Here is a 20,456-nt window from a genome sequence, read left to right on the forward strand (position 1 = left end):
AAAATGGTGTTGCAATACCCAAGAGAAAAGCATCAGTTTAAACGTTCCTTTAAACGCCCCCAAAATCTCCCGTAGACTATGAATGGGTTTCCTATAGCGACTCGAGTCCTCGGAATATAGGAAGCGTTACGTCAGATGACTGTGCCCTCCGCGTTTTTTTTTTTCGGGGTCGGGAGGGGGGGGTGAGTAATGGGCGACCGGGGGAGGTCTTTGAGTGGGCGTCCCCAGCGGCCCGATGCCCCATCCAACAGTATAAGGGCAGGTGACCGGCCCTCCTGCCCCAGAATCCAGATAGACAGCCCTCCGTTGCCATAACAACTGCTGCTGTAACCTTGAAGGTGTGTTCCCAGGCAGTTTATTCATTTTGACCCCACTCAGTTTTAGCGTTGTGACAGCGAGAAGCAAAGGTAACTTGATAAACTCTGTGTTATTATTAGTTATTATGAAAGATTATTTATGATGGCAAGTAATTAGTAGCAGGCTTTTGTTAGACAAGATTACGGTATATCTGAGAAATCTACCGAAAGGGGAAGCACTGGCGTATACCTGTGCAGTTGTCTGGGAATAGAATCTGGCTTAATATTGTTGCCGAGTTTTATTTACGGTGTTATTACCCCACGTTCGAGGTTAAACTTTTATGTTAATACGACAGTGTTGAGTGCTGTTCCGTAGTTTTACCCAATATTGGTACAAGTAGGTAGAGGGAAGCCTAAAGCCCACGTCAGGGTTAAGTAGCTTTGTGCAAGCTGCATTTTTATTCCAGTAACGTCTAATAGGAAATTTACTTGTTCTGAATTTACCTTTGGCGTAGAAACAATTGCATTATTGATAGTTATCTATGATTGCAATAGGAAGTATTACCAATTATTATTGGTAATACTGACGAGAAAACACTGAAAGACAATTATAACATATGAGCACCTTATTTTGAAAACGTACAAGGTCCGCCAGAGAGGGAATTATCCCTGTGAAGTGCTGTACATAAAACCAAAGAAAGTGAAACTGAAACAAAGTATTGAAGGGTCCCTGAAAATGTTTTGCTTAGGTTATGATTGGCGTGATAGCCCAGTAATTTAAGGTTTGTTCAGCCCATGTATCATATTAAAAGATTAACTACGTGTCAGTGCCTCTCCCATCATGAAATAAAAAACGGGAATCGGGTCAAGGTGTGAAAAAGTAAGGTCTAGTTTTCAATACTTAGAAAATTATCCCAAGGTATGGTCTGTACTACCTTTTCATTCTTATCCTGCGGTGGATTGCATTTATAGTGATGCCTTTAGATTGCTTTTATTTTAGGTCTAACTTTATTTCTTCCATAAGATAATAATAATAGTCATAAAAGTCGATCGTAAAGTTGTCTTTTCAGCACCAAACCTAAAGAGAAGTAGAAAGCTTGCCAGTCAACTTTGGCATAATCACTAAATTCATAGTAAAATGTTCTGAAATCAAAAACATGACGAGATTTCTGAAGGGGTTTGCCCTTCCTGAATATGGTAATTGATTTATGAAAGTTTGGTCAGACGACCTGGCACTGAAACCAATTTATGGTAATACAGTAAGTACCCCTTCAGCTTGTTGGGGGTCAACTTACAGGAATTCTTGTCTTAATATAGTATTATTAAGATGGTTTTCTCCCTTTCACGAATTACTATTTTTGTGGATCTCTCAGACTGAACACTAAGTAAAGGTGGCCTAAGCTAGCCATTATATGGAATTACTATTAGCTGTGGGATATCTTGAATATTCAGCTGTAGGCTATACTGTAAAGTCTTTGCTGCTTACCTGATCTTGCTACTTATCCTGAAGTCAAACCAGAAGCATCTGATAAGTTGAGGAGCTATTTTTGAATCTTGGCCCAACTGTAAGACAAGTTAGTATTGAGAAATTATGCAAGCACATGGATCCTTCTCACGGTTTTTATAGACAATGTGTCAACTTGTGAACGTGAAAGGGTCTGTGAAAGATACTGTCTAAGCGTAAATGACATGGAAGTGGCCCTGGTGTCCATTTTGTCACGTGCTTTATTCTGTAGTTGGATACTGTATAACTATTGGTATTTTATTGAATACAGCTAGTAATAATGTTGAAAATCATAGCAAACTACTGATTAGTTAGTAAGTGGATTCTTTGTAGAATACAATATTGTATTGTTTTGTCAAAATAAGTAGTAGAGTACTAAAGTGAAATACGTAAATTAGGCCATCAACATAAAAAATTATATAATACAAAATTTGGATTACAAGCCATATTATTTAAAAAAATATCCTCAGTGTAAAATTTCTGTAATTCCATAATCATTATATAATAAATTTCATTTAATGCTTATATGCGTCTTAAACTAGAAATTACTTTTCTGGATGTTTGATATCACTTTGCCTGAAGAAATATTTCAGTTACAGTTTCAGTCATCAGAATTTATTCTTATAGTAATATCTTTGAGGTCTGGTAGGTTGCATACTGCAGGGCCGTATGTATTTCATACAGATATAGCATATTTGGCGATTTCCATGTATTGTGCTGTACTTTATACAGAATAAATCAGACAAGATTAACTGCAAAACTGGCATACATTAGGCCAATCACAAAAATTTTGAGAGAATGCAATGTTTACTCAGTTGTTGCCTGTTCATTGCCCTAATGTCCTAACAAATATATTGACGAGAGATAATGTAGGTCTTGCAACACTTAACCCCTGTTTTGCTTTCTGTCTACATGATACCTTTTAGGTTACTGATGGATTTCAGTGAGATGATTCAGCTTTGAAATGGCTGCACATTATAGAATAAATATTTTATGATTTTCATCTGATTTTTAGAGCACTTTATTAAATTGTAAATGGATCGGGATGCAAATCCTGGAATAATTTTCTTAGATTATGGATGAAATTGAAATTCAGTTTTCTTGGTTGGATGGGCTACAGGGTGAGGAAGAATTTGTCAGATTTCAAGATGTATGTAGATCCACAGGTTTTTAAGATACAGTATGTAATTTATCTAGATTTGTTCAACAGTTTGTATGATACAATATAATTGTTGTGTACTTCATATTCTTGAGAACAGTAATTTGCTATTAAAATAAATTCCTTGTCACTGGCAGGAGTGTGTGTGCTTTATAATAAATAAAACTTGTTGCAGTCAACACATTTCCCAAACTGCAAACAGTTATTTAGACTGGATTTGGTAAGAAAGTTGTAATGCAGTGGCTGTGGGTTTTTTTTCTGAGGTATACTTCCAGACCATCATTTGTCATTTAACTAGAACATTTTCTTGTGAATCTTCTCTCATTAACTGCCAGAAAAGGGTGCTTTTAACTTGTGGCTAATCCTTTTTTCTGAGGTATACTTCAGACCATCATTTGTCATTTAACTAGAACATTTTCTTGTGAATCTTCTCTCATTAACTGGAAAAGGGTATTTTAACTTGTGGCTAATCCTTAAAGCATACGCATTAGTATTATCTGTAAAGCTTTAATTACTTTCATATTCCCAGGGTAGTTGCAGCGAAGGACTTCACATACTTATGACTTACTGTTTATCTGTTAATGGAAATTCTTTTTCACCAGCACCAGTGGAACTCATATTGTGTTAGTCAGTTTTAACATGGAGAAGTTTTAGTACAGTACTCTATAATACAGTATTGCACGTTAAGCATGACTTGGATTTATCCAGCCATACTTATTTTTAGAGACTTCAGTCTTATCAGAATATTTAAAACTACATCATTCATTTGTTTTGGATATCAACAAAGACTTATTGTCATTGGATGAGGATGATAAGGAGGCCTTATCATCTCAGTATAGTTCAGAGGACAAAAGCATATGCTTTATCAGCATTCATAGTTATAAATGTGGGATCCAGTTTAGACTGACGTCACATGTGGAAGTTTTGTTTTATTCATTTGATTTTATTCATAAGTAATATACAGTCTTATAGAAAAAGCAAAAAAGGTTGTTAATTTCCATAATATGGTGCCACAGGAGGGAAAACCCTTATTTGAAACAGGAAGTCCATAAAACGGTTCCACAGGAGGGCAAGCCCTCATTTGAAACAGGAAGAAGTTAATGGACAGGAAAATTCAGTATTAACATTAAATACTGTGGCTATCAGTAAACCTAATTACAGTGTACTTAATTTATAAAAAATAATACACTAAACTCATGAGTGTACTGTGTATGTATTTCACAAGAAATACAAATATAAAAGCAGTACCACATAGCTGAATGTGTGAAACTTACACCATAATGAATGGAACCCATATATGTAATTTATGAGAAATACAAAGAAATACTGTGCAAATCAATGCATGAAGTTTATCACAGATGAAAGTAAGTGAATAAACAGATAAGGAGTAGGCACACGTACAGTATGCCAGAGTTACCGTCAAGTACAAGATTTCAAATCCATGACTGGAAGTCCATGATATGGAGTCTGTGGGACAGTCCTAGCCTTAGTATCCTAAACTTTTTTATGTAGTTTTCCAATGCTATTTTGTGAAATAATGTTTGAACATTTTTTTCCAGGAAGAATGGCTGAGCAGCAGCAAATTTCACGATTGACGATTGAAGAAATTGTTCCTGATGTAGTTGACGAGCTTCCTCCTCATCATGTCAAGGTTGGTTTCCGCTGAAATCTAAGTGAGGTGATACTTTTGGCAAACAAGAATTTTACTGAGAGTGAAATTGCTAAATGTCTGTCAATTTTACTGATTTATAATAGATGTTTCATGACTTTTTTCTAAATAGCCTTACTGTACAGTAAACTATAGCACAGCATTTCTTATGTTACAGTTCTTTATTTCAAATAATTAAAATAATGCAGTACTTGCATTCAATCAAACAGACCTTTTTATAACAATTTCTTTCTGAAAACAAGGTAATTTTTTTTATTCCAGATAAATCATACAACAAATGTATTTTTAAATACTTAAGGAGAGTTAGTCTTAGATTAGAACAGTACTGTGTGTTCAAATGTCATGAATTGATGATCAAAAATGAGGTAATATACACAACACAGTATTATTTTGCCTTGTAGCAGAGATTTGACACCACTGAAAATCACAGTCACTTCATTCCTTAGCTTAGGTGATAAGTACAAATTGTGCAGTAGCCCTCAGCTTACCCAGAATTTTACTTACCAACTACATTATTATGATGGTGTTTTTGCATGGCTACCTTTTTAGGAGCTGTTGATTTTTCAGGCAAATATTTTAAATTGAATGCAACACATGAATTGTAGGTTAGCTTAGGCTTGAAATTATATGGAGTGCTTGTTAGTTGTGGGATGCCTCTAATATTCAGGGAGACCCTATGCTTAAGGGTGTTTGTTGTTTGTCAGATTTTGCTTTTGATGTGAAAGCACATGATAAGTTGAGGGGCTACTACTTTTATTTTTGAATGGGTATAGAGTGCTCCTTTCATATATAGCCCTTGTACAAAAATACAAATCCCTGAGTAATTCCTGGTGCATACTTGCAGTTGGAAAAGATTGCTATAGGTATTTGCCTTTCCTTCCGGACATTTGCGATGCTTGGTTGCTAATACTGTTGGTTAATTGTCTTTTTTTAAATTAGCATCATTCATCTTGTTCATGTGCATTCCAAAACTGTTTCCCTGTTTCTGTTCACTAGTCATATGTTTTATAACAAATGTTATACTATAACACTTGTAGTGAAAGAAGTGATGGACATAGCATATGGTAGGGTAGCAATACAGACTTTGGTGAAATAAGTTTTGATGACTGAAAGGTGAATGGATGTGGTCAAAGACTTTGTTACTTAGTAGAGGTGAGAAGTGATTTAAAAGTGGTGTAGTATTCTGTTTTCAAGATCATGTTTTGCATTTTTATCTCCCGTTGCTTATAAGTATACACATATCTGAGAGCCTTGCATAAGGTTACTGTCAGGAAACCATCTCACAACAGAATGTGAATAGAGCAGAGCATATGTGATCAAGTGTAAAAATTGATCAAACACAATGGCAAAAAGTAAAACAGTACTGCAGTATAATTTGTACCAAATAATTGCAATATTAATAATAACTGCACACAGTGAATAAACAGATACATAACTGAGTACATGTAAATCAAGATAAAAGACAAATAACCAAGGGAAAGAAGTGTGCCCAAAGAGAGGAATCTCAAACCCAAACACTGAGAACATTAGTACTGTATCCTCTTAGGATAAGAGACTAGGTCAGTTAAGTAACATAGGCCTTATAACTTAGCCTCCTCTTGAATTTTCAGGATATCCCACAGCAGACAGTAACTCCATATACTTTTCAGCCTAATCTTACCCATATTTTACACTTATTCAAAATGAGATTATAGTCTGCAAATCACATCTATTTTGAATAGGTATCCAAGTGAAAATAATCATCATAATGTTAGTGATAAGTGACACTCTAATAACCTGAGGTCTGATTAGCCATGGTGGTGCAGTGGTATGATTCTTGGCTACCAGTCGAGAGGGCCAGGGTTCAAATCCCGCCGCTCAGTGATGGTTCGGACTGCGCCACTGCAATAATCTGGCATCCCATCAACCTTATGGTCAAAAAAAAACCAGAGATATTCAGTAGGAGAACAGGTACCAGCCTTCGGGCTGGGGAGTTAAACAGTGGGCCTAGCGACACACTGGCAACGTGTCACAGGCATTGGGACCAGTCCCCCCACTGGCTGTTGGCCTAAGTAACAGGAGATCAGCTCTCTGCCCTTTGAGCCTACAGAGGCCCAAGAGGACTTTAACTTTAACTGATTAGCTGAGGTCACCAACAAGTTTAAGGGTAGTTAATGGGACAATTTGGAAGACCAAGATGTACAAATAGCAACATAGAAGAAGGACGCTAAGAACCTTTTAACTGCCCACTTAACTGAACCTTTTCAACCTTTCTCTTGGCAGTTGTGGCAAGATGAGTACGAAATCACGTAATGTACCTGACCTTTTTTGCCATATTAAAATATTATATATTACTACCTTTGGGATAAGTTTAAGGGGTATCATTTTGTTTACAGGTGAAGTATGGCAGCTGTGAAGTGTCTTGTGGAAATGTTTTGACTCCTACCCAGGTTTTTGAAGAGCCAACTGAAATAAGCTGGCCAGCAGACTCCAGCAGCCTTTACACTTTATGCATGACAGGTACTGAAGAAAATTTCCAATATACTTACCTAATTCTGTAAATTTAAGTATTAATGTTTTATAAAAAGGATAATACATTACAATATTTCAACATCCAAATCCACAATTAATTATATTAGTTATTAGAAATAGTAACAGACAAGTAAAAAATGGATAATGGAGTACTGACATTACTGACATAAGAGATTTACAATATTCAACCATTTATTTATTGCAATCTAGTTTTCATTTATTTTCCCTCATGCACTGCATGATAAAAATGTCAATAAAAAATAAAATCACAAAGTTGTAAGCATGGGAAAAATAAACAGAAATATAACAGAAAGAACAAAAATTAAGATGAAATTCAATGAAAAGCTGGGGAGAATGAGAATTTTGGAGTAACCAAAGAAATAAAATTTGATGATTTTGAAGTCAGAGTTAAGAAAACAGTTTTACTGAAGATCTTTTACATGGCTGAAATTCTGAATATTGCAAGAGAGGAACTTGAGAGCTTTGTTGTGCATTATAAAACACTTGATTTTGTGAACTAACAGTCATCGCCAGTCTTAACACTTTGATTTTCCCATTGACAGGGTATGCTAAATGAATTCTCTCCAGTCTCTTCTGTCTTGTCATTTACTGCTTGAATTCCCATCTGGTCCAGGTCTTCATTTTGCCCTTCCTCCACGATATCTTGGACCTTCTTATTCTTCTTCAACTGGCTATTTCCACATCTACCGCACCATTTTTCTTACTAACTGCTCCTTTCTCCTTCTCATCACATGCCAAAACCATCTCATCCTTTGAAACCTCAGTCTAATTTCCAGCCTTGGGACACCACACCCCTCACCAGCTTCCTTGTTTGATACGATAAAATACAGTTTGTAAAACATCTGAAAACTGTACAGCTAGCTGTTGTATTTAGCATATGTGAAGTTTTAGGCAGAAACAGCATTAATACCTTGTATACAACTGTTGCTTCATCCAAGTATTTGATTTCAGATCCTGATGCCCCAAGTCGACAGAATCCTGCAATGAGAGAGTTTCTTCACTGGCTAGTTGTCAATATACCTGGATGTGAACTTTCCAAAGGGGAGACACTTGCACAGTTTGTTGGCTCTGGACCCCCTAAAGGAACTGGTAAGAGATAGATTATCTTCTTTCGACTACTATCTTGCTAAGAGCAGCTTAAGTTGGCAAACGGTGTTTAGCAGCTTATAGAACCAGCTACTCTGACTTCATTGTTTTCTGTTTTCTATGCACTAGGAGTTGTGATCACACACAAAGCACTCCATGGTTAAACAATGCAATTCTGTTTGTCGTTGTTCTTTAAGTAAGGTCAAACCAATGCCTGTTTGAGAGTCCTTTAATCAATATTCATTGGTTGAAGTGGAAACTCAGGTACTGGAGTTTTAGCATAGTAGTGCAGCAAGTCTTGTTTGCTTTACCTATAGGCTTCCAGTGACATTGCTGTTCGCCTTTTGCTTTCCATCCATTATCTTTCTTTTCCTGTTAGATGTCTAATGTCTTAATTTGATCTTCCCTTATTCTTATCTTTTATGAAATAAATCCTTCAGGTCAGCCAACTACAAGAGTAGAAATGTGGCTTACCATTACTGTACTCTTAAGCTATTTAATACTGTAGCAGCTGTGAAATTATCTTTTACTGCGTGTGTTCCTTTTAACAACTTACATTATATAAAAACATTTGCTAAAAGGCATATTAGGTGTGTTTATGTATATAAACTGTGTTCTATTTATCATAGGTTTCAGGTGTCTGGTCTTCTGATAAGTGACAAAACATAACCTACATGGTGTGAACTTAAACGTGGAAAATATCCTACTGGTAACATTAATTCATTTTACTTCCTACCATAAACTAAGCCAAAGTTTACATATATTCAGTTTTAATAGATTTAACTGCAAAATGCACCACTTCTGAAAACCTAGTTTAGCCTAGCAAAAGCCATCATCATAATGCAGCTGATCAGTAAACAAAAATAATCGATTGAGGTGAACAAATTGAGGGGTCCTATATTATAAACTGATTAACTTGATGATTTGATTTAACTACCTTCATAACTTAACATCAGATGGAAAATGAGAAACCTTGTTAGAATGGCAACTGTTTTGTTAGGAATGAGAGCTCATCCATCACACTTTTCAACACACTTCACTTGTTTATGAAAACCAACAGTAACTTAACAGAGATAAGAACATTTAAAGTCACAAGACATATGTGTTGTGAATGTTTTATATCTGTAATACTTAGCTAAGGTCAAATTCTTTGCAATGTAATTTTCAAAATGATTTAAACTGCAAAATCAAATGTGTGTACAAGTTTTTAAATTCATAATGTGTCATTTCCAACAGGTCTCCATAGATACGTGTTTTTGGCGTATCAGCAGCCAGGGAAATTAAGCTGTGATGAACCAAAAATGCCAAACACTTCAAGTAAGTCTTTGATTTTATTACTGCTTTTGAAAACTGAGTATTAAAGGTGATCCTCAATAATTAACACATTCCTGCAAACTGCAAACTAAGGAAGTTACAAATAAAATTCATGAAAAGGATTTTCATTGACATTCTATTAATTCAGTATGATCACAGTGAAAGCAACAGAGATATTTAAGTAAAAATACTGCAAATGAGGGACAAAGGAAACAACAAGATTAAAAGAGTAACCTGACAACGGTGATACAGAATAACGGTGGAAAGAGGAGAAGACCCATTATTATGCTCATTGTCCAAATTTTAAGTTTGCATATCTTTGTGTAACACAATATTGTGTGCCTTAGAATAGGTATTATGCAGGAAAGGGCATTCATCATAAAAGAGCTCAAGGAATACTGAATTTCTCTCATTTTTTCATTCTTACCAAGATAAACTGTATTTTGTCATCCCTAGCCTAAACCAAGTTTGATATCAGAATGCAACCATTTGTCATTATTGTGATCAGAAGTTGAAATGTATATATAAATACTTCAGTATTATAAGTTATGGCCTTACAGAAAATTTGTAAGTCTGAACTTACAAAGTGTACAAAAGATAAAAAGAAAAACTTTTTAAAAGTAACTTATACTTTTTGTAGGCACACAAACCAGAGTATTCTTAGTGGAAAATGGAACAGTTGCTGAACTTTGTATCTGGTAGTTATGGGGAAGACAAGGAATACCCCTTACTCACCTTCTGCCACTAGCCACTTTTCCTTAGGCCACAGGGACAAAGCGAGGTGGTCAAAGTGGGATTATGATAAAAGGCTCTGGTCTATATGCCTAGGATAAATACAAATTTAAAAATTTGTTAGTGGTCTTACAGAAATACTGTACAAACCATCACCTTTCATAGGAGACTCACTCCTTAGGGAAGAGGCCATCTCTGACAACTGACTGGAGTTGAATCATACCAGAAACTTCATGCTCCTGGCTGCACATGTAGGCAGAGGATGCAACACCTCCTATAACCTCCTACTTGGCCTAGCATTTGGGATGACAGTGTGGTATGGTCCTAGGTTTGAGTGAGACTGAACCACGGAGAGGACTCACTCATATAAGGAAACACATTCACAGTCATGAAATCCTCACTGTTTTCCTCCAAAGGGAGCAGGTGCCAAGCTTCCTTCACCTCTCGAGCACTGCCCCCTGTGAGGGGGAATTACAGTACTCTAGGGAGGCAGCAGGATGGGAATGGAGGAGGGAGAGAGGAAAGAACCAGTAGGATTCACGAGCCACTGGGGGTGTAGTCACCCCTGATGAGGCCAGTGAATGCCTCTTGTCCCTCCTCATCCTACCAAACTCCTCTCACCGAGGAGAAGCCCAACCAGCACATTCCTTGCAGGGAGAGAAAGCATCTGTGTATCCTCCAGCTGCATTACTTACAGCCCTTTACTTTTTTTTTTGGTCACTGCTCACCTCTCACTTGCTATCCATCTTTAACTTTACCTTGCTGCAAGTTTCACCACTCATTTCAGAACAAACTCTTCAGACTTGCCCTGTGAGTCTGTTACTCAGTGGATCAATTAAACTGCTTAATAAAAATAATCATCTCTCATATTTCAGGGATTCTTTAAATAATAATGGCTTCCCAGAATTTATATTCACATTGTGTGCTTGAGTGCATTTTGGATTTTAACCTTTTCAAGGTATTCGAAGATGATGTAATAAATTAAAATTTTTTTGATGACATTTACTCTACCATTTTTAAGGAGCAAATTAATTTTCCTTTCAGCTGAAAATCGGAGACAATTCAGCATCAGGAATTTTGCTGCCAAGTACAAGCTGAAACTTGTTGCCGGAAATTTCTACCAGGCTGAATATGATGAAACAACATTAAAAGTCCATCGCCAGCTTGGGATCATCACGAAGTGATTATTCTTGTAACCCATCATGAGACTCCAGTACTCCCACAAAGCTTAAAAATATCTTTCAAGGGCATTGCTATATACATCAGATATATCCAAATTCTTTCATTTTGCTGATATATACTTAAAATAAATTTTTTACAGTTGTTTATGAATATTTTTATCGTTTCAAGTTGACCCAACATGTGGGAGGTACTTCCATCACTGCATGCCACTTTTAAATTCTTGTATGTTGGTGTGTATTAACTACTGATAAATATCAGGTGATATGGAGGCTTTTGACACAAGGAAATTTCACAGATATTCCAGAATAAGAAGCTGGGAAAGTTCATCTAAATCTGTGTAAGATGATAATGAAAATTTCTCTGCCTTTATATCTATATATAAAATGCCCCCATACAGGAAAATGGTAATGCTATGGTTGCTTCCTACAGGAAACTTATAGTATCAATCACAAAGATATTCTGCCAAGTATTTAGTTCAATTACCTTCCATACTTTGCTTTCTGCATTGGTAGCTGGCCATGGGCAAGTGAAATATTTGAATTAGAGCTGTAGACTGACCACACTATCCTTGTAATATGTCAAGATGCCAAGACATTCAGCTTTTGTATGGCTGAATAGCTATAGGATCCAGCCTATAGTGTACAGAAATAAGATTATCAATGGCACATTCTTCTAAAAGGGTTGTGACTGCAAGCCCATTGATGACATGGTAGATGAATAAAAGAAGGATGTTGTCACAAAGATAACATGATGAAGCTAAATTGTCTAATGAACCTTAACCGAAGCAGGTATCAAGTTTCTCACATCTACTGTAGGTACTTACAGGCCAAGTTCTAGTAAAGATTATTATGCATCTTCTTCTTCTAAATCATGAGTCTCTTACTCGCCCCTTCGGCTCTTGGGGGCTAGCTGTGATTCTCAGCAATCTTCAACCACCACTGGTGCAACGCATTTCACCCACAGACTAATATAAGAGATCAGCATTTGTGAAGCAATGGTCTGGACTTGGTATTAACAGTTAAGAGACTTATCTCACATGCTGAGAGAGCAAAACAGGCATTTAAAAACTGATGTAACTGGTGTTTGTATTTTTACACCAACTAAAAAGTATATCAAAAAGAAATATTACAGGTATTAATGACTGGAAAGTGCCAAAATCAACAAACACTTACACATCACATCCAACTCCATCCAGTTCTCCATCCTTCCCAGACTTCCAACTTCGGTTAGTGTGTGTGTGTCAGCATTAAGTGCTATAAATTCTTGAGCAGTTCTAATCAAACATTTAGCTGGAAATGAGAAAAAAATTTAAAATGACAAAATATTAAGTTATATTCAAAGTTTTAACAGGTATGAGAAAAAAATTTAAAATGACAAAATATTAAGTTATATTCAAAGTTTTAACAGGTAAAGTATTAAGAGATTATTTCAAGTCCAAACAAAGACATGTAAAACAATTCTAGCAGACCCAAAATTTTATCACCACTGTCTGTTAATAACTTCATTCACTGGAATCCCTTTTTAAAATCAGCACTTCAACTTTATGTCACCACTAGTCTGAGAAGTCTTTCATTGTTTAAAAGTACCTGACTACAGGTCTAGCAGCCTTACTGTGATTCATGAAAACTAATGGTAGTCCTCACATGATGTTGAGGACCACTTTATTTATATTTAATAACATGCGCACAAACGCAAGACATACCAAGTTAAGGTAGTCATTAATGAATAAGGTTAATAAGGGAGTGTAGCCTATGATTTTTTGCATGCTAAGTTAGGTTGGGTTGGGATTTGGTAAGATGCTGGTTAGGGTTGGATGCATTCCTGTACAGTATTTGACTGCATAATTTAATTTGCTTTATATCAGGTTGGGTTAGGGGGTTCCCCACTTTGTCTTACGTAGGTTAGCCCTAACTGTTAAATATGGGCTAAGGTGAAGGGGAGACACAAAAATGAGTGGTTTACTCTAGCAAAAATGGGCAAAAATGCATACAACATGAACTAAGCAGTTGGAAAGAAATGAATTTATATGGGGTGCTTATCAAAAGCATTTGTTATTAGTTAGACTAATGGGAAGTTAAAAAAAAAAATTAGGAATCAGCACATTCAACAAACTGGCCTACATCTTGGAGAGCTCCCGTAGGACTATCCCGTAGGACTATCTTAGGGTCTCAACCACCATACATCAGGCAAGCCTAGTCTAGTTGGGCACTGCCATGAATGAGCCTACTGGTAGCCTAGTCTAATACTGGCAGCTTCTGTGAGATATATGATTTCACGCAGTTTATAACAATCAGGCACTCTAAAAAATCACCAGAGAATCCTTTCACTGACTACTGCATTTAGAAACAGGTTTTAGCAAAAGAGAAAACCTATTTCTGGTAGCTGCTGAGAGTCCTCAAAGGCGTTAATGCACTCACATGGTCCCCCAACACACGCCAGCCAATATCCAAGAATTCTCTCATAGTTGGTCTTGCCCAGAATAGTGCCTCTGAGTTGATACCATAATAGAGTATAAAAGGATTCATTGTAGGAAGGCTCTTTCCCTGCCTACAGCATTTACCATGTCTTTCCTTTCACCCTCCTCACACAGATGTGATGATGTGACAACAGCACACAGGTCAGCCAAGCTCCCCCACTTCTTGTCAGTTCTGCGAAAGAAAAATAATCATCACAGATTACCATGTCTTTTAATCAGGGAAAGTTGGTGGGTTTGAGGGTTCACAACTGCTACCAAAAATAGGTTTTTCCTTCTTCAAAACCTAATTTTTGGTAGTGTGGCCACATTTTATCCTCGGAGACGCATACATAGGAAAGTGACAGGTGGCAAAATGGCCTAGTTCCTGATTGAGAAATCCCAGCACCAGATGAAAAGATGGCCTACGGTAACGTCACATAAATTATTACTGACCTTCTTCTACTCAGGATACCCATTAGGGTTTAACAATGAAGGATAAGAAAAATGAATCTGTATATGTGTTTTTCTAAGTGGTTCTAAAGTGACATTAGCATAAACAAACAACTTACAAAAAATCTAAGTAGGTAACAACTTTTGTCCAGAAAATTTTATTAACAGTAAATTTGCATAAGATACAAGTATGACTTTCATACTGCCCACATTAAGAAAATAAGAGCACAACATTAAAAACTCCAACCTTGTGTAATGTTTTAAAATAAGATCATAACATCTTTAGCTACTTAAGGGAACTGGGGGGGGGGGGGGGCAAGCCCCACGGTTACGTCTGTCTACACTGGCTCCTTTTCATTTATTATTCCACTTTCCACCATTATCATATTTGTTTCATTAGCAAATGAGTACTTTTAAGAGATAGAGAGCCCCACATTTAAATCCTACTGTAACGACCCGAGTGGGCCGTTATGCAGGTTCTTTAATATACTCAGGACGGGGCTGTCATGACTGACGGCAGATGCAACAAACAAAGGAGGAAAACACAAAAACAATAAAATGAGCTGAAAATTAATTTATTTACAAAATTTACAAGTGAGTCAGGTCTGGTAAAAGATAAAAACCATAAATACAAAAGAAACCAAAGGCAGCTCTAAACAAAAACAAGTTAAGTAAACAAAAAGTAGCTGTAAAAAAAAAAAAAAAAGGCAAAAATAAACAACAGCAGGCAAAAAAAAACCAAACATACGTCCTTTCAGCTCAGGGACAAAAACCCACAAACCAGAAAACCCCGATGGAGACGTCAGGACAGCCTCACGCTGTCATCAAGATGAGCAGCTCGTGGTCGACTACTCATGGTCACACTCCACCTCTACGACGTGCTCCACTTCGTAGGCGTGCTCCAATTTGCTGCTCGACCAACGTCGACTCAAAAACTGCCTGCTGCTGCTGCCACTGCGCTACTCGCTGTTACCAGACCCGACTGCAGACAAAAAAACGGCAGCTCACCACGAAAACATCAAAACAAAAAAAACTTGAAGGTAAGGAGGCGCAATCCACAAAGGAACGAGCGGGGAACCAGCAGTTCCCGCAAAACCATCATAACGTGACACCTCCCCACCTTTAACCTCAAACTCCAATTAACAACCCGCCAGCCAAAACAGAGCCATCCTGTTCGCCATTGTAACAGTGGGGTTATGCAGGTTCTTTAATATTCAGGACGGGGCTGTCATGACTGAGCAGATGCAACAAACAAAGGAGGGGAAAACAACAAAAACAATAAAATGAGCTGAAAATTAATTTATTTACAAAATTTACAAGTGAGTCAGGTCTGGTAAAAGATAAAAACCATAAATACAAAAGAAACCAAAAGGCAGCTCTAAACAAAAACAAGTTAAGTAAACAAAAAGTAGCTGTAAGAAAAAAGAAAAAAGGCAAAAATAAACAACAGCAGGGTCCTCCTCGGGCACCAAGACAGCCCTCAGCTGCACGACAGGGACAAAACCCACAAACCAGAAAACCCGATGGAGGCGTCAGGACAGCCTCACGCTGTCATCAAAGATGAGCAGCTCGTGGTCACCACGACTACTCATGGTCACCTCCACCTCTACGACGTGCTCCGCCGTAGGCGTGCTCCAATTTGCTGCTCAAAAACTCGACCAACGTCGACTCCAAAAACTGCCTGCTGCTGCTGCCACTGCCGCTACTCTCGCTGCCCTACCAGACCCGACTGCAGACAGAAAAACGGCAGCTCACCACGAAAACATCAAAACAAAAAAAACTTGAAGGTAAGGAGGCAGCAATCCACAAAAGGGAACAGCGGGGAACCAGCAGTTCCATAACGTGACACCTACAATTCAGGAAACTACAGTGGGAAAGCAGGGATTTTGGGAGGATGGAAACACAAAAATATGAAATACAAGGATGGATTTAACAACCCCAGGTTAGGTTAGGTAAGGGGTCTAGGCCTAGGAAAGGACCCAACATCCTAGATTAAGTAATGTGCTGTGTTCCAGGGGGGGGGGCTGAAGCCCTTCCCCTCAGCTATTGCATAAGGAGGTTCAGTATCAGTATCTCTAAAACTACTAAACTGGGTAACTTTCATAGAAAAGTTCCGTGTGGCGCCATGTTTAGTACCAGGCCCAGTAGAACTAGCATTAGCACCACGTATGGTATTTCCTTTAAAGGTGACTTTTCTTATAGGATTTTGGTTGTTTATCAAGAATTTACTGTTATTTTTTGTTGGTTGACTGTAATTAACCTGTAATTAACCTCAGAAGGTGTATGCTGGCCATCCTGGAGTGCTATCGCACATGGGCAGTGTTTGAAGGGAAATTTGGTAAAAAGTGGTTTTCTTTACCGAGGTCCACCCACTGGGCTAAGTAACACAGCCTACTAGGTTAGGTTAGGGCATGTTAGGTTGTTAGGTTAGTATGGTTCTTTTTATAACAGACTTCCTTAGCCAGTCCCTTCTTGAACGTATGGCTCCCTAATGACTTTCGTACTCGCGGAACCATTCCATATAGTCCGCGCAGGGCTGCTACTTAGAAATACCCCAGGGTCCTGGGGATGAATGTCAAAACATAAACAAAAACGGCAAATTTCTCAAATGATCTCGCCTGTACTACACTGTATAGCCTAGGTACACCCTTCTCTATATTGTTCAAAAAAACTTTATTAATAAACGAAATCTCCCTGGCCTACCGGGCTCTTCTGTAGAATTACCCTGGTGTACTACGAAATGACTGTCAGAAACGTTCGAATCACACGCCAGCCTAAAACATGGGAATATTATTATATAACTCCCGAATAAGATTTCACAGTTCACAGAAAGAAGGAAGCAGGCTACGTTTCATCACCGCTGCCTCCAGATGAAAGAGATATGGAATAAAATTCGTTCTACGTGTTCTAAACCACCCCCGACAAACCACTTACCCAGGAACGGGTCCGCGAATACGAGAGACATTAGGGAGCCGTGTGTTCGTGAAGGGACTGGCTAAGGAAATCTATTATTAAAGGAACCATACTAACCTAACGTCGCCTACCTAACCTAACCTAGAAGGCCGTGTTACTTAGCCGGGGGGCTCCGCCACCCAGACCCCCTAGTGAAGTAAATTCCGCATTTTACCAGAAGTTCCCCTATAACAATGCAAATGCGCAATAGCAAAAATATATTCAGTTCTGAGGTTAATTACTGGTTAATTACAGTCGAGCGACAAAAAAAAAAAATAACCGATTTTACGGCAGAAAAGTAAATATTTTATTCCAGAGTTGATGCAGACTATCTACTGTTACACAGGTCCTGGTTCCTAAATGGTAGTTTAAGCCGCACTGTGGCTCCCCATCATCCTCTTAACCAGTCTCTGGAACTTCACTTACCTATTCATTTTTTTTTTTTTAAATCGGGATGCATCTCCTTGTTCAAAGTATTTCACTGATATATTTTAATCTTGTTACGCCTATGGATAACTTGAGACATTCATATTATTTAGTTTTGCATCCGTATTAGTAGTAATAGTATTAAATAGTATTTCCTCTCAAACGGCTCTCGCTCTTTTTCTGTGAGTGTGATAATTTAAGTATATTTTCTTTGTGGTATGTGGGTTAAAATAACACGAAAAATATATAACCAAAAAATCACCTTATTAGACTTCAGTACAGAGCACTAATTCCAAATAAACTTACAGCCCTAAGAGAATAATTAACACTCGAAACAACATATTAGGACGTCCCGCAACCAAAACCTCTCTCTACCAAACCGCCATGCTCTTTCCGTTCTCGATAGCCACCCTTTCCTCACCTCCAGAAACCCCCTCCCAGTCCCCAAGACCTCAGACGTAGAAAGGATTTGTGATTACTAGAAGGGAATGAATTAAGTGCCATATATAGATGAGATACTGTAGGGGAGCTGGAGGTGGCTTAGACTTGTACTTTGCACAACCTCTGTGGCACCAGAAGAGGTGGAAAACCCAGACCTACTTGAGGCTTGGATGACCCTGTAGAGGGGTAGTGCCATCAGTGCACCTTATGCGGTGTACTGTAGGCATTACATACACCATACTGGGTCCCTGTTTGTATTAGAAGCTTCAAGGAATCCAGGATAAACAGACATCAAATCATCAAATCTTTATCATTCGAGGATACCAGAGCATCAATATATATATATATATATATATATATATATATATATATATATATATATATATATATATATATATATATGTCAAAATGAGACTGTACATAGATAGTTGTCGAAAAATTTTTATTATTGAAATGTAAATATAAGTTAAAAGGTGTATGGTTAAAATGATCCCTCTAATTCCCCTTGATAAGACAGAACTTTAATAACATGTCAGCCGAGTCGGTTTTACTAGTGTTAATTATCTTAAGATTGCCGTATACAGGTATAACTTAGGGCTGATATAAAGTGTTTATCATGAAGAGCCACTCTGCAGTGGATATATTTGCGTCAGTGCAATTTGTAAAGTACTAAAATAAAAAAAAATTAACATAAGAGTAATAGGATATCCAGGGTTATCACAGCATTTTAGATATTGTGTCTAGAGCTTCTTATTATTGATGATATTCCAGTTGGTATCATTATCCGGTGCTATTTTAGCTTGTTATCTATACATGTCACCTACTCCGAGGTGCTAGTGCTGAACACTGAGTGGTAAATGTAAAGTAGACGGCCGCACGAAGAAATCGTTTATTAATATAATGTATCAACCTCACAATATAGAAATGAGTGTAGCCTATATAATAGTGCTTTGATCCCAGAGGGGCTAGTACTAAACACGGCGTCCCAAGGAGTTTTCTCCAGGTTTAGTACTAGCACCTCGGAGTAGGTGACGCGTAGATAACAAGCCAACGTACATAGCACCCATTATCCTTTCCCACTTTTACGGGCTGCCCAGGAGCAAGAGCGCCCATGCTATCTTAGACAGACGTTTATCTTATTTTTTCCATTTTACCATATACTTTAATTAAATTGAGGATGACTTTGAATTTTTATTAATATAGGTAAAGGAACTAAATATAAACTTAAATCCAGTTGACCAGTTTGGTTTTCTATGTTTTATTGATGTACCAAAATCGATCGGATTCAACTTCTGGATTATATATATATATATATATATATATATATATATATATATATATATATATATATATATATATATATATATATATATATATATATTTCGTTTTTGCAAGCTTTTAAGATACATGCCATATTATTACCAAGATTAAAATTAAGACCGTAGCCTACTCTGTCAAAACAATACGAATTATGGTAAACTTGTTGATGTAACTAAACTGTTAGATAAATTATATATAATACTGCGAGTAAATTGATACTTGATTTTTTCAGTGGTGCAAAAATCACAAAGAAAATTATGGCAAATCAATAATGTAAAACATTTGAAATTAAAACTTTTTGATCAGTTATGAATGACAGCAAAGGTAGATCGTAGTCCGATCAACGATGTCAGATGTCATTTAGTTTGTTGTGTAACTTCGTGTTGTAAACGTACTTATAAAGTTAGGCAGAATTTGTTTGTCTGAAAAAAGATTGTCAGTTTGCCAAGGTCCTGGTTAGTGAAAGGACCTAGCTCAAAATGTGGTGTGGTAGTTAAGAAAATCAAGTGGTTTTGAAAGAAGAAATTTGGTGTTATAGGAAAGCGGGAACTTAGAGACTCAGGCTTAACACTTCGTCGAAGGTAAGGTAAGTTTCCAACACTATATGCTATCCGTTTTAGATAACTGTAATACACAGGTATAGCACAAATTGCTTAAAAGAATTGTCAGATTGTTTCGAAAGACATAAGCCGGGAAATCTTTCTCATTTGCAATTAGTTGCTAGGTAAACCGGCCCAAATGACAATGCGTAACCTATATAGAGAGGTGAAGAGGGGCGGAATGGCCGAAGAGGGGAATGTGTTAGTGTAAGTTTGAGAATGTTTATTGATCCTGCTGCATAAAGGTCCTTCAAAAAAGCTACAGACGCAACGTAACCAAACACATACACCTATGATTACACAAACTAGAACCTAGGATGAACCATTAAGTGGCTGCAG

At 37.3% G+C, this 20,456-nt stretch overlaps 1 protein-coding gene and 1 long non-coding RNA gene across 5 annotated transcripts; one reads left to right on the forward strand and one right to left on the reverse strand.

Moving 5' to 3' along the window:
* Positions 1 to 251: 251 nt before the first annotated feature.
* Positions 252 to 11,616, forward strand: LOC136841842 (protein D3-like). Of its 2 annotated transcripts, none has more exons than XM_067109226.1 (6): positions 252 to 407; positions 4,519 to 4,610; positions 7,004 to 7,127; positions 8,112 to 8,249; positions 9,483 to 9,563; positions 11,337 to 11,616. In XM_067109226.1, the coding sequence occupies exons 2-6, from the start codon at positions 4,524 to 4,526 to the stop codon at positions 11,474 to 11,476; spliced, it is 570 nt and encodes a 189-aa protein (XP_066965327.1). In that variant the 5' UTR covers positions 252 to 407; positions 4,519 to 4,523; the 3' UTR covers positions 11,477 to 11,616. The 2 variants fall into 2 exon arrangements, with proteins under 2 accessions (XP_066965327.1, XP_066965328.1); XM_067109227.1 differs by having other exon boundaries at positions 272 to 338.
* On the reverse strand, positions 4,789 to 18,315 carry LOC136841843 (uncharacterized). 3 transcript variants are annotated; one of them, XR_010854106.1, is made up of 4 exons: positions 17,758 to 18,315; positions 13,892 to 14,122; positions 12,647 to 12,763; positions 4,789 to 6,535 (listed from the first exon to the last, which is right to left on the reverse strand). It is a non-coding gene; the product is annotated as an uncharacterized lncRNA (long non-coding RNA). The 3 variants fall into 3 exon arrangements; XR_010854105.1 differs by having other exon boundaries at positions 14,035 to 14,122; positions 17,758 to 18,304; XR_010854104.1 differs by lacking the exon at positions 17,758 to 18,315 and adding an exon at positions 17,083 to 17,562 and having other exon boundaries at positions 14,035 to 14,122.
* Between the last annotated feature and the right edge of the window lie 2,141 nt (positions 18,316 to 20,456).

Source organism: Macrobrachium rosenbergii, chromosome 9 (genome assembly GCF_040412425.1).
Source record: "Macrobrachium rosenbergii isolate ZJJX-2024 chromosome 9, ASM4041242v1, whole genome shotgun sequence".
NCBI classification, from domain to species: domain Eukaryota; kingdom Metazoa; phylum Arthropoda; class Malacostraca; order Decapoda; family Palaemonidae; genus Macrobrachium; species Macrobrachium rosenbergii.

Excerpts from the sequence above, each read along its gene's own strand:
- LOC136841842 (XM_067109226.1), top strand. The coding sequence starts at position 4,524 with ATGGCTGAGCAGCAGCAAATTTCACGATTGACGATTGAAGAAATTGTT. Across the intron at positions 4,611-7,003 it reads TTCCTCCTCATCATGTCAAG|GTGAAGTATGGCAGCTGTGA; the intron begins GTTGGTTTCCGC and ends TTTTGTTTACAG. Across the intron at positions 7,128-8,111 it reads TTACACTTTATGCATGACAG|ATCCTGATGCCCCAAGTCGA; the intron begins GTACTGAAGAAA and ends ATTTGATTTCAG.